We start from the raw sequence: 14,845 nt of genomic DNA, 5'->3' as shown, positions 1-14,845 counted from the left end.
CTTTTCTCCTGGCACTTCCATCATCTGCTGCATAGATTCCTTGTAGATTTTCATGGATGCTATAATTGTAATTGTCTCTGGCAATGCACCATAATGTGCAAAAATAAACTTGAATAGCACAGGAGTTTTTCCATTGAAGCCGCTTCATTTTCTGGAAGAGCATCTATCACCTCACTGATTTTTTCAAGGTCGTTAGCAATATATAGCTGCTGATATCCAGGTTCCCCATCTGGTCAAGACTGGTTGCGAAGGTAAACTAAGCTCAGATGCAGGGTTCGAGAGGGAGATTTCAGAAATATCTTCTTTGTGTTCGAAATCAACCTGTCCACTTCAGCAGTCAATCATGCACAAGGCATGATCCGAAAGGCAATATCCTAACTGAGCATGAAATACATTTTTCTCACACTTTTCTCCTTCAGCAATGTTGAAACATGCATGAATTCAATATTACATAAATAAGACGAAAATTACTCGCCTAATAAACGGAAGAAAAATAAATGCCAACAACGTTTTTTGGGAGAAAAATAATTTATATACACATTTTTTAAAAAAAATGGTCAAATTTCATTGAAAAAGGCAAAAAAAGGCATTATAATTAAAAATAGACAGTGGTGTCCCAAATAGGCAAAATGAAAAGGCTTCTAAAACATTTGAAACAACATAAGAAACGTATATCCAGAAAAATTTTATCAATATATGCAGTAGATAAAAAGAGGCATTTTGCCAAACTTCCGGGCTCTATTCATTAGTATAGAAAAAATTGGGATTAAGGCTCGACCGGGCCTTTGGTAGACGCTAGGGCAGCTGTTTTCAATATTTGGGAGACAGAGGTTCACCCAGAATCTTACATCTGGTGGAGGGGGAGAGGTAAGTGTAAATTTAGAGCCAAAATGACCATAAATTGGGCATTTATGAAACAACTTAGGGGCCTGTTGGGGCTGCATGGATACCTCACTGACTGGAGGGAATACACATTAGCATCAAACCAACCACAGTATTACATCATTACACTTCTAGCTCCACATCTTTATGCATGTGCAAAATAATGTAAACATAAATTTAACCAGGAGATCTTTCTGGTTAAGTAAAAACAAACATTTTTGTATTTCCTATTAATCTATTTTAAAGGTGACATTCATATCATAACAAATAATCTAGTTAACAAAGTTATTACGTTATATCACAGACAGGTTCAGTACGTAGTGTGGTACGTATATTTTAGCTGGCAGTGTCTGCTGCCACGTTCTTTTTCTGCTGGAACCTCAAGAAAGATGCACGTGGCCGCAGACTCGGTCTTTGTCTTACCGTGATTTCATCATGCTATGCATGCAATTACGTCTGTAACACATACTGTGAATTTGTAGCAATTACTTTCACAAATTTTCTTTAAGATTATGTTTCTTAGCATTCTTATAATATAAACCTAAATGCGGTATTGGTACTATTATCGTATGAGGGAAACACCTACGAATCATATATTTCGAACTTTTTTAAATTGCTAACTTGTTATTTTCGAATGCGGAACATTTCTTAAGGTGAAATAATGCATTTCTAAGATAATGTCTATTCTATTTACAAGTACTTACTGTTACTTGTTGTTTCGAATCTGTAACACATTATGGCCATGATAGCGTACTGGTTTAGGGGGCGTTCTGATAGGGTTTTGTCGATTTATGCAGTGTTGCAACCTCGTTGACCGGAAAATATCTACTTTCGTGCCCGGATTTGAAATTATGCTAATACATCGCAAACCATTGACGTTAGCCTCACAAACCATTCACGTTGGCTCCAAAAACCATTGACGTTAGCCCCAAAAACCTTTCACGTTAGCCCCAAAAACCATTTTCCGTAAGGTTAGGTTAGGTTAGGCAAGCATAGTTAAAAAAAAAAAATACTCAACACGTCATGTTCTAGTGAAAACACGGCGAGGCTGAAACACTGGCTACGGGGTTGCATCATCTTAACACACGGAACATTGCACTCTCGTGCAGAAGGCAAATGGCAGGAGCAGAAACAGCGTGTCGGACAGAGATTTTCGCAGAAAACAACATGCATTCACATTAAAATGGATCAAATCTACTACTTTACTATACCGGAGACACCTATCAATGACTTATTTCGCAATTTTTTACATTGCTAACGTACTCTTCTGCATTGCGGAACATTTCTTTAGGTGAAATAATGAATTTATAACAAAAATAATGTCTATTTCTTACATTAACGAGTGCTTACTGTTCTTCCTTATTTCCCACAAACCATCCACGGGTAGCCCCAAAAACCATTGACGTTAGCCCAAAAATTCACTATAGCCCCACGAACCATCACGGGGAGGAGGTATGCCTACTATGTTAGGTTAGGTTTCATTAGCACTCCTTTCGTTCAATTTAGCATATACGGACATCATCATGGCGGCAGCAGCAATAGCACATCGGAAATAGATTTTCGTAGAAAACCACATGCATTCGCATTAAAATGGATCAAAACTACATTCCCGAACATCAACAACACTACAGAAAATGATTTGCGTAAGTACTTTCTCCTGTAAATTTGAAGAAATCCGTCTCCGGTATAGTAAAGTGTTACCCAAATCTACATTCAGGAACTTCCACAACGCTAAAGAAAATGATATCCGTAAGTACTTTCTCCTGTAAATTTGAAGGAATCCGTTTCCCTCATACAATAATGTTACTCCTAAATGCTCTCGTAGTTAGGTTAGGTTCTGTTAGTATTAAAATAGTATCGCTAAATGCTTTCTCAAGAAAAAGGGTCTAAATTACCTGTACATTCATTCCCACTAATCATAAACTTGCATTTCTCTCGTCTCAATCCGTTCTTAAGATTTGTAACATCCTCTTAGCAGACGAATTACGTGGCAGGAGCAAATTTGAAGCTTATTCTTACTGCTGACACGTGCGTGGCAGCAGACTCGGCCATATTAGCTTATGTAGCAGAGAATGTCAGTACGTAGTGTGGTACGTATATTAGCTTATGTAGCAGAGAAATGTGTACATAATTTTACCGCGTATGTTTACCATGAAATAAATCCAACTACTGATCCTACTGACAGACTTTCCACTTCGACCTCAACGTATTAAAATTCGCGCAATCCCCAAACAAACATTTCCTGCGACGCGTAGCCGATATGTTATCGTCGTAAGCTGTATAGGTAATTTTGTATGGTGGGCACTTTGGCGAAGAAAAAATTCTGAAAATAAACACGGAACTTCAACAAAGGCGATGTACGTATTAGTTTGTCCTTGAAGAAAGTGAAAACGTACGTCTTGACACTGTGGAAGAGCAGCGTTATCTTTATACTGTGGATTGTGATTTGCTTCCGAAGCCTCGAAGCAAAGTGTTTCTTTTCTTTGCGATAAGTGATTCAATGGAATGATAAAATTTTCGCAATAGTTCATTTAACGAAAGGCGTGTTGTTAAGGAAACGTGAACAGAGTACTTTGATTTCGCTGCTTGATCTCGATGTAAGATCAAAGTTGGTTACTGTGTGAACTTTGTAGATCTTGGACTATGTCAGAATTTGATAAAGGACGAATTGAGAGAAAGAAGAAAAAGTCTTTCACAATGAACAAGGATAAAGATGATTCTGGTCCACTGGGAGGAGGACGTTTTCCAATCATTCTCGCGAAACCTGACCGAGAAAAAGATTGGGATCGTTCAGACAGAGAACGTTCAACGGATGCACGAAGTCCTGCTAAAGCAACTGATAGGCCTTTATCCCAGCCAACCATCATTTTACGCACAAGAGAAGGAGAGAGCCGTGCAGTATCTCCCAGCCAGAGGCCACCCAGTGTATTAAGAAAGGATGCCGATGCACCACAGCCAATATATCATATAGCCCCAAAACATTCAACTAGTGAAAATGTTAATCCATTGGCTCCTCCGCCCGAAATGAAAACTAGTGTAAAACTCATCGATGAATTGTTTCAGTTATGTGATAATGCACTAGAGTTTTTGCTTGACCAGAATGATTTTTTAGTCGTTGGATGCATTGGATTGCAAGGCGTAGGAAAATCAACGCTTATGTCATACCTTGCTGGCAATAAGGTTACAGAGCTTAACAAAAATTTGTACTTTAAGCCACAGACCACAGAACATCAAGAACTTGGTGGCTATTGTACATCAGGTGTAGATATTTACGTTTCTCCTGGTCGTGTCATTTTTCTTGATTCACAGCCAATTTTATCACCTGCTGTAATGGATCGTCTTGTTCAACAAGAAAAGAAGTATGTGGCAGAGTTTGCTTCTACGGAGAATGCCATGGAAGTTCAGTCTCTGCAGCTGGCAGCTTTTTTCCTATCTGTTTGCCATGCTGTAATTTTTGTTCAAGACTGGTTTTTTGATCCTAATGTCTTGAGATTTCTCCAATCTGCGGAAATGTTAAAACCATCCACCACTACTACATCTCAAGATGAAGAAATCATTGAATATTTCCCACACGTGTTGTTTCTTCATAATCATGCTCAACCTTCAGATTTCAGTCCAAAGCAGGTTGAAATGATGCAGAACATTTATTCGCAAGTATTTGCCAAATCAAGACTTCAAATACAAAGTGGTCTTGGAATTGGCACTGGAAGCATAATGGCTTGTCTCACTCCTGCAACATGCGGTGATCCACTGAATTTGTTTCTGCTTCCTGAAAAAGACTCATTGATGGATGGCAACCAATATTTGGGACATCCAGGATTTGAACACTTGCTTGAGGGTTTAAAGAAACAACTCTTAGGTGTCGCTCGCAATCCTTTGACACATGCTGCATTGTCTGAAAAGAATTGGTTTCATTATGCATCAAAAACGTGGGATAGTGTTAAGAAGAGCACCTTTTTTCTGGAATACAGCAGGCTTCTTCCATAATGGAAGTTTATGGGATGCATATATATATTGGAAGATGTCTCTTTTTTATGTACAGGTATGTTGAGCTTTTACCTCAAAGCTGACTTCTTTACTTGCTAGGAAATTGAGACATAATGCTTAAATAAATTTAAAAAAACAACAACTTGATTTGTAATAACATAACCCACAGCTCTACAGCACCTTGACGGGCCTTGGCTTACCTACCGACTGCTGGTCTTCCTCCCACACTGTTCCTCCGTCACCTGTTATAGCGTGGAGGTCTCAGACCAGTATTGGGGTGACGGGTGATCAGCCCGACGAACCCCCAGCCGTTATTGTAGGTCTTCTTGACCAGGTTACGCTCACTCACTTGATTTGTAATATGAAATGAAAATCATCAAAGTATGCTGAATAACAAAGTCCACACAGAGCACAGTCTTCCCTTCCATAAAGAATGTGTTTGTAAAAGTTCGAGAACATTAAGTATATCTCCTGATCATTGTTATTTAATATTTCGAAATTAATAAAAAGTAATACACCACAACAGGTGATCATATGTAAAAATTAATAATAATGTTTTATTTTTCTGCTTTTTTTTTTAACTGGAACCAATCTTTCATATTTCCACTATAAATACACTGCAAAGGAAGAGTACAAGTAACTTAAAACTTAGCAAATTTTTCTAGAATTATTTAAAAATACTCGGAAAAGTCTGGGAATTTGAGTGAAACCAATGACAATTCTGGATTAGTCGCATGCAGAAGATTTTTTTTTCAGTTTCCATGTTGTTGTTTTTTTTAATTGAAAATATTGTCATTTATGCCTACGTTAGTTTTTAAAGTCTTTGTCGACATCCATGTTCAAACTGTGCATTTATTGCTGTGAAATATGTATAGAATTTTTCCTGCCAGCTATTGTGTTTTATTAAATGACAAAACAAATGCATGTTCGTTTTCACTGGTTGACGTAAGATGCCTACATTTGTGCTTTTTTTTTTCTTTTTGCCAGGGTCTTAGTTTAAGTGGCTGTGAACAGGACGAAACAAATCAGGAGTTGAAGCAGGGAATGGTGAACCAATATCCTGATCTGAGTAAGAGTTATGTTGTGTGCAGTGACACTGTGGGATCTATAGCTGCTGCACATGAACACGGTAATGGCATTTATTTTCTTATTGTGTGCTCAGGTGTGTCTTTTGTCATGTATGATTCATGGTTTTCACATCTCGTCTGAAAGAATCTGATACTTCATTTGTACTCTTCCAGTAAAGAGTTAGCATTTGTACTTTAGTGAAATAAATCCATGTTGTATTTTGAACAGGTGTTCTCGGGTTACCAGAAGGTTAAATGGTAGTTAGCTTCCAACGTTTTGAGGGCATACATTGCTCACATCTTCAGGGAATGTAAAAATGGAGATCAGTGTAGGGTTATACGAGGGCGTACCCAAAAGAAACCGGAATTTGCTAAAAAAAAAAAAATGCCGGAACATGACAAAAAAGATGAGTTTTACTAAATGTGAGTTACAAATACCTTAGTCTGCTTCAAAGTATTGTCCATAAGTCCTCAACTGGGATATTGTTCAAGGCCTGAAGCGCATGTTCCGGAACTTCAGTCACATCGGCAAAGCGTTTGCCTTTGAGTTCATTCTTCATGTGGGGGATTAAAAAAAATCACAAGGTGCAAGGTCCGGTGAATATGGAGGGTGAGGTACAACAGGCATTTGGTTTTTCGCCAAAAAGTGTGGACACGCACAGCAGTGTGGGCTGGGGAATTGTCGTGGTAGAGCAACCAGTTGCCACGCTTCCACATTTCTGGATGTTTTCGCTGCACATTTTCACGCAATCGCCTCAACGCACCCATGTAGAAATCCTGATTAACAGTTTGACCTTTGACAATGATCTTCGTAAACAGCATTTCGCACTTTTTCAATGTTTTTGTCATTTCTTGCTGTGGCAGGTCGTCCAGATCGCGGTTGGTCTTCCACTGACATTTCCCCCTTTTTGAAACATCCAAACCACTCGTACACTTGCATTTTACCTAAGGTGTCTTCTTTAAGCATCACTACAGTCTCAGCTGAAGTTTTCCCTAATAGGAAACACAATTTCACAACACACTGTTCTTTCTGATCTGCTGTAGCAACATTTTGCAGCAAACGTTTGTCAAGACAAAGAACGTGCGGTACAGCACAGCTCCACGTCTACACATGGCAACGGAGCTCAGCACACTGGCACGTCATAGTGTCTCCTCACTACATCTCATGGCAGAAGTCGGAAGTACGTCGGGCTTTCCCGCCAGATATGCTTTCCGGTTTCTTTTGGGTACGCCCTCGTATATATGACTATGATGTGGCGGAGTTTGGACTCTTGTCTTCCTATTGGTTCGCTATGGATCCTGGTGTTCTCATTGGCTGGTGTCTTGTTTTTACGGAGGAGTGGGTTCCAGGTGTGACTGAGCTGGAGTCCCACGTTCCTGTTGAGATTGGTGTTTTTCCGTGAAAACTCCACCACATCATAGTCATATATATATATATATATATATATATATATATATATATATATAAAACCCTACACTGGTCTCCATTTTTACATTCCCTGAAGATGAGAGCAATGTATGCCCTCGAAACATTGGAAGCTAACTCCAATTTAACCTGGCTGGTAACCCGAGAACACCTGTTCGAATCACGTTGCCAGGAAAGCTACAATTCCCATGATGTATTTGTACTTTCATGGTCATGTCAGGGCATTATGTTCTGAAACCTATATTGATAATTTATTTAATAATATATGCATGAAGCTTGTATAGAAACGTTCCCAGTACATACAATTATGCATGAATACATTGTACTTGACATTATGCAATGCAATATAAAACAAATTGTACTTCTACGTAAAATAAACTCAAGAGTATTATTTTACTATACACTTGCAACTTGACAAATAATTGATTGCCAACGTTTAAGATTTCATGCAAAATAGGATTTTCTGTTAAGACTTGTTTCATTAATTGGTGTAGTAAATTGAATTTTGGTTAACATTCACACCTCATAGGTTTATCACTTACAAGGGAGGTTATCTAAGAGTTTCCACCTCGATTTCCATGAAACTTGGAAGGTGTATAGAGGGACCCAAAGGAAGAAATATGTGTTTTTTGTTTAGGCTAAAAAACTGTTTTAGGGGGCAAAAACCTCCCCTCTAATGTCAAGATGAGGACAAATTGAAGTGGGGATCTGACCCCTGTGTCCCCCTTCAGATATCCATGAAACTTTGCAGGTGCATAGAGGGGCCCAAAGGGAAATACATGTTTTTTTGTTTCGGCTAAAAAACAGTTCTTAGTTGGCAAAACCCCCCTCAAATGTCAAAACCGTTTTTTAGCCAAAACAAAAAAAGACAGGTATTTCTTCCTTTGGGCCCCTCTATACACCTGCCAAGTTTCATGGAAATCGGAGGGGGACACTTAGATAACCTCCCTTATTATGCCTCTTTGCATAGGTTACACTTTACTCTCTGACACACACACACACACACACACACACACACACACATATATATATATATATATATATATATATATATATATATATATATATATATATATATATATATAATAGTGTAACTTTTCACTTTTGTTTTTGTAGGAGGGATTGTGATTATTGCTGGGACGGGATCAAATACTCTACTCCTCAACCCTGATGGATCCACAGCTAGATGTGGAGGCTGGAGCTACATGTTGGGTGATGAAGGAAGTGGTAAGTGTTCATCCTGTGATTTGGGATCCAAATTCATGATTGTGCATAGACAAGCACCACAAATAGTGGTCCTACATGTAAAAAAATTAACTAATTATTAGTGTTTTTAATTCATTAAGGTTTAAATGTTTCCGAACGCATTTCACCAACAAAACTTATTATTATATGTAGCCTATATCCTTCACAGACAAATTTTGCTACATTTTTACAGATGCACACACATAATACATTTTTGTTGATGCTTTTCATGCACTCAGGCTACATCGTCATACTCAATTTTTTTAAAAATGCATTAGCAACACCCCAAAGTGCTTCTATGAAATCAGTTCATTACAAATATTTGAATCCACAATCGCACACCTAGAACATTACATTTTATGTGTAAAATGTAACACACGTAATGCTGGAATGCCGTATGTTGGTTAATATTGTTAAGCAGATTTTTTTTTTTTTTTTTTTTAAATTGAAATTCAGAAACCATGAAAAAATGTTACTTTATGCAACAGTAACATTCACTGGATATTTGTCCTTTGCCACTGGTCACCAGTATTTTTTATTGGAAAATTGGGGAACGCAAGTTATACACACAATCCTCAGAAGTGCACTGTGGGAACTAAGAAAAGCAAATGGTAACATTGGAGTAGCTGTAATGAAAAATAAGCACATTGACCAGCCTGAAATTTTAAGACAGCTTCTTTTTATAGTAGTCACTTCTATCTTAGTAGAAAGGTGTTTGCTACATTTACCCTTTAAGTTAGCTGGGTAATGATTCCGATTGTTTTTATATTCTCCTAGCAGAGAGACTAATTATTGTAGAATTTTGGAAATCATTATCACACGAAATATTTACCTTCCTTAAAGTAATGAGCACTGTTAGGTTCGAAAGAAAAAAGTTATTTATGTTGGAAAAAAGATCAATTTAAAAATTTCCTTACACAAGCATGTACGCTTCTCATGGACAAGGTATTCTCTGCTGACAGGCAACAGTAAGTATCACAGACTCATGGGAATGAATTTAGAAGTAAATTGGAACCTTAGTAGAATGCATTTAGGGACTTGATTTTACAAAATCTTAAGTATTTGCTAAAATTTTGCCGTATTTGTTAACAGACGTAAATCGAAATCGAACCATGTAAAAATTGCATTCGTAACATGATGAAATCGCAACAAAACAAAAGGAACTTGTGCCGTTAGAGGATATTGACAATTTGCTCTTGGTGTGCATATTCTCTTCAGGTGGTCAGTTTGTTCTGTACGGCTATTGTTACAGGTTTATTTATCCTTATTTCCTTTGGTTATTCCAGCCTGGTGGATATCTCACAGAGCAATCAAGATCTACTTTGATGAGCAAGACAACTATGAGCCTGCACCTTATTGCACAGACTATCTATGGCATGCAATCCAAGAACATTTCAATGTTAAAGATAGGTGAGTACTTGTTCTCTTAAGTGGGGTTTCTCTCTGTTCACCATAAGGTGCAATGCCATTGTGGTTGTGTTCACATAGGTGGGTCAAGTGAATTTAATACCATTAAGGTTTGGCTGAACCTTTCGCCAACACCAGGGTAGCCGTGTTGAAAATCCGCTATGATATTCCAAAATCTGAAAAACTGCTTAGAATTGGTCTAGAGCATTCACATGAATCTTTGTGTGGTTTGCTTTGTCTAGATATTCACAATTGGTTTAAGTACCCACAAAATTATTCTAAGTTCACTTTAAGCTCAACTAGGCTAATCAGGACAGTTATAAAATGTAAAGAGTTTGTACTTACAAGTGGTTCACTTTATAGATCCATCAACTCATCTGAAATCCTGGCGTCGAAGCAGTGTCGCTAGTTAGTTACGGGGAAGCCTGTAGTTTGCATATTTTCCAAGGTTTCAGAAAGCTTAGTGGATCTATAAGGATGGCCAGCAATTTTCAGATCTCTGTTATTTGGTGAGAACCAGGTACCTAGAACTGGTTCCCAGAACCGAGTACCCAGATTTTGGGTTGTGGAGGTACAGATTTTACATTAAGATCAATACCTGACCATTAGATTAATAATTTCAAATGCTCTTATCACTATTGCAATGAAACATAAAACCAGGAAATCCACGCATTTAAGCGAATATAATATTTCAATTCCAATAGAAGCACCATGAAACAGAAACGCAGTATCAACATCAATCTGTTCTCCGCTGCCAAGATCGCTAACCCTTGACTTGAGGCCATTTCCAGGAATCATCCACAAATTTTTTTGTTGTCAATTTCTGGCAACAAGACCCAGACACACAGCTGACTAGTAATGCATTTATTTGTGGGACTATTCGTGACCAGATGATGTCCATCACTCAAATGACATGTGACCCTAAAAGGTATGGCTGAACCTTGGTAAGGTACATCAGAAATAAATGTCAGGGTTAACAGAGTTAGACTGATCCAACCCGAATTTGTTCATTGAGGTCCAGGAAAAATAGGTTTGTATTTGCATGTAAGCTGTCAAAGTGATGTGTTTTTACAGTGAATGGATAATGTACCTTCAATTTTTCAGGTTTGGTCTACTAGAACATTGCTATGCCAGATTTGACAAATCAAACTTTGCAAAACTATGTGAAAAGATAGCGGTAGGAGCTGAGAAGGGAGATGCAATGTGCCTCTGGTTGTTCAAAGAGGCTGGAAGTTGCCTGGCAAAAAGCATCCTGGCTTTGGTGCCAAGTGTACATTCGGTAAGGCTGTTACTAACGTTTAAGTCTTGAACAGGTTCAGGAAAAGTAACTGACATTTTGATGCTGATATTAAATTTGCAAAGTGTAAAGACTTAATTTGCCATATAGAACAGAATCGTTCTTTCAGTTTCAATCATATTAGCCTGGTAAGATAAGGTAAAATGTAAAGATACCCCTGTGCATGTGCACATGCCATGAAGGCATATGAGGTGATGTGGAGGTATAGAGCTCCACATATTCTAGATCTCGGCCATAGTTGGTACAATGTGATATTTGGTTTAGACCTGTTTGTGTGAATAAGTTCTTGTTTTGCCACACATCTCAGTATGAATAAAAGTTGTAACATTCTCTAAAATGATAATATTACTTAAAGGTCCTGTTGGACTTTTGGCTAAAATTCCTCTCCTTTCCAAAAACTGCTATGATATTTCAAATTCTTAAAAATTAACATAGTCTTAGAATTTCTTCTAGAGCATGCAAATTTTTGTGTGGTTTGAGTTCGATGTTGTCTGGCTGCATAACCCTATTTTCCATCATAGATATGTAGACAACAGCAAAAGTAAGCCACGCAAAAATGCACATGAATATTCTAGAAAGAATACTAAGCATATGTAAATTTTCAGATTTGGAATATCCTAGTGTTTTTTTTGAAAGGAGATACATTTTCGAAAACTGCTCGGCTGGTGTCAATCAAAGGTCCAGTGTATCCTTCATTTTTTTTTTTTTTTTATACACACCCATCTGAGAAATATGCCTTTTAATATAAAAACACATACTAGGGAATTCAAGAATCCTTGCATGAGTAGAACGTGGGCTAATGCAAATCTTATTATTCTAGGACCTCTGGAACACGCCTGGAGGCTTGCCAATAGTGTGTGTTGGCTCAGTGTGGGGAAGTTGGGACTTCCTGAAACCAGGTTTCTTAAAAGAAATGCAGCAATACCAATCGAAGGCCTCCGGCAGATCAGATGACGAGGCCCTCCCAGAACTTTTGCTTCTCCGCTTGACCACGTCAATGGCCACTGGAGCTACGTATCTCGGTGCTAAGAATATTGGCTTTGACTTCCCTAGAGACTACACAAAGAATTACAAGGTGTTCTATCACTTCAGGCCACTTCAGAACGGTTACATTAACCTGTAAAGACTATATCTCCCATACTAGTGAAGGATGCTATAAAATTGTCTTTCTACTCATTTATTTTGTAACAAGTTTCTTCCTGTCAAATGTTACTGTTTGTAGATATGTAAAATGCATGGATGACAATTTTTTTATTTGTATACTTTTTCGCTTTTTACACTGCATTGAATATTGGTTAGTAGGTTAGTTCCAAGCACAGAATTACACATGCACATTTCAACATTCAAAAATCCCAATTTCTGTATTTTAAGGTAAGTAAAGCATGGTGTTCAAAGATATTTTGTTGGAAAGGAATATTGTACTGTTCCATAACTTCCTCTGTTCGCTTTGTAGCTATGGAGCTCATATGTTTTAAACTCTTGAGTAGAGGTTAAATCTGTATAAAGTTATTTTCAAGGAAATTATGTCATTATGTGTGTATATATAATCTTTAAACAGAGCTTGGTAATTCCTGTGTATGACATTTATTGGATCTCAGAAATTTCAACAGCTGTGTAAATTCCAATTTTCACTGCTTTAACATTATGTTTAGAGACACTGGAAATTCCAAGTTTATCTGATAATTGTACACAGATTTTGTTGACAATTTAACATGAATGGCTTTTGATTGATATTTATACCAAGTTTTTAGAAGAAACGAACTTCTGATCCATAAAAATTACTTATTGTTCTTTGAAACACTTTCCTTTTTTATGATATCTATTAATTTGATAATTGATAGAGCTAATAGAGGCAGTAATAATATATAAAGAAAACTCATTCCATTTATGTTACTAGTTACATGAAATGTGTTATATGACATATGTTCATATACTTGTATTTGTTCAATCCACATACCACTGAAACATGCATTTCTTCAATATGCATATTATGTATGTTAACTTTTTAATCTCATTCAAAGAAACTTCAGTGCTTGCACAGTTATAGTTCACTATAATGTAGGTTATTAGATTATGTAATAAGTTTTATGTAAAAAAATGTATGTACATATGTACAGTCATACTGAACCATTTTCAAATAAACACTGCAACATTTATTGATATTCTTGCATACTTTGATATCCTGTAAAGCATTCTATTCGTCTGTATTTGTTGAATTGTCCTATCTATGTATGGCTTATTATTGAGTCCAAATAGGGGCGGAGTTACAGCACATTTAGTATAAGTGGGCTCAGAAAGGGCTTTCTGCAAACTTTGACCTTGAATAATTTTATAATTACAAGATGCACGGGACTCAAAATTTTCAGTTACTACCTTCCATGGATAGTATCAACTCCCCAAATTTCATGAAAATTGGAGATGATCAGGTTCTGGGCTGTGTTGATATCGCATGGAATAACTTGTAGGTCAGATTTCAAATCATAATAAAAAGGCATGTCCATAAACCACGTGCAACTCTGTCTCAAAATAGATGATACAACTCCCATAACAAATCTACATCAGGGTGTCCAAATACTTATTTATGAACAGTACTTTCCCATTTATCAGCATTCAATCCCACTTAGAGCTCTCGTTCCACAGGGACTGAGAGAGACAGGTGTGGATCTACGAGGATCTACTTCCATGTTTTGGATATATTATGATGTCTAATAATATTGAAGACTCATTCGTTCTGTATTTTTATCACCATGTTTAACAGGCTTGAGAAGTCCACTGTATGCTCATGATAGGCTAATCAGAACTGGACCGGCGTCTCCTGAACGCATGCATGCTGCACATGCAGCTATTGTGGGAAAAGGACAGCTTGCTCTGCGACGACATCAATGAGCATTTCTACATTCTAATTTCTTCATATGGGAGAAGTATTTATTTTAGACGAGAGCACTCAACTACGCTTATATTACATTTCTTGGATCTGAAGTGACACATGCGTCAATTGTGGGAAAATAATTATTACTTTGTTTCACTTTAGAACAAAGAAATGTAATTAAGTGTAGTTGAGCACGCTCGTCTAAAATAAATACTTCTCCTATATGAAGAAATCAGAATGTAGAAATGCTCATTAATGTCATCGCAGAGCAAGCTGTCCTTTTTCCCACAATTTACCTTGCACCACATGCGTTCAGGAGACGCCTCTGATCAGAACAAGTCTACAATGCACCTTAAAAAGAAATTGGACCACTGCAGAGAATGCATTTGTATTTCTTTATTATTTTTACTCCTCATATCTGACCTTCAGTTTACCGTGACAATGGGAGGAATTATGATAACAGAGGCATAGCAACGGATGGGCAAAAGCCCAGGGCCTTGCATCTCATGGGCTTATAATTTTTTAAGAAATGTAATAGAGGTGAGAAAAATAGATGTGGGCAACAAAACTACATTATTTTTAAACTGGTTATAAATTCTAGTGAAACGTTACAATTTGAATAAATGTCAACTAGTTAGTATTTTAAATAAACCGGGTGGTAGCCG

The 14,845-nt window shown here is 37.3% G+C and overlaps 1 protein-coding gene across 3 annotated transcripts in view; it reads left to right on the top strand.

Annotated features, from left to right (window-relative positions):
• Positions 1-13,473, top strand: part of Nagk (N-acetylglucosamine kinase) — a 73,253-nt gene extending 59,780 nt beyond the window's left edge. For 2 of the 3 annotated variants that reach the window (XM_083126684.1, XM_083126683.1), the window contains 5 exons: positions 5,857-5,998; positions 8,479-8,589; positions 9,894-10,017; positions 11,119-11,293; positions 12,132-13,473. In XM_083126684.1, the coding sequence (XP_082982810.1) occupies positions 5,857-5,998; positions 8,479-8,589; positions 9,894-10,017; positions 11,119-11,293; positions 12,132-12,434 (855 nt within the window). In that variant the 3' untranslated portion in view covers positions 12,435-13,473. Of the gene's footprint in view, positions 1-3,248; positions 4,925-5,856; positions 5,999-8,478; positions 8,590-9,893; positions 10,018-11,118; positions 11,294-12,131 lie in introns of those variants that run through there. The other variant, XR_014442001.1, reaches the window with a different exon arrangement.
• Positions 13,474-14,845: the final 1,372 nt, after the last annotated feature.

The sequence above is a fragment of the Lepisma saccharinum genome, chromosome 8 (assembly GCF_977018435.1).
Source record: "Lepisma saccharinum chromosome 8, izLepSacc3.1, whole genome shotgun sequence".
In the NCBI taxonomy this organism is placed as follows: Eukaryota; Metazoa; Arthropoda; class Insecta; order Zygentoma; family Lepismatidae; genus Lepisma; species Lepisma saccharinum.
The sequence above is the reverse complement of the archived record's forward strand: the minus strand, read 5'-3'. Positions and strand labels throughout refer to the sequence as shown.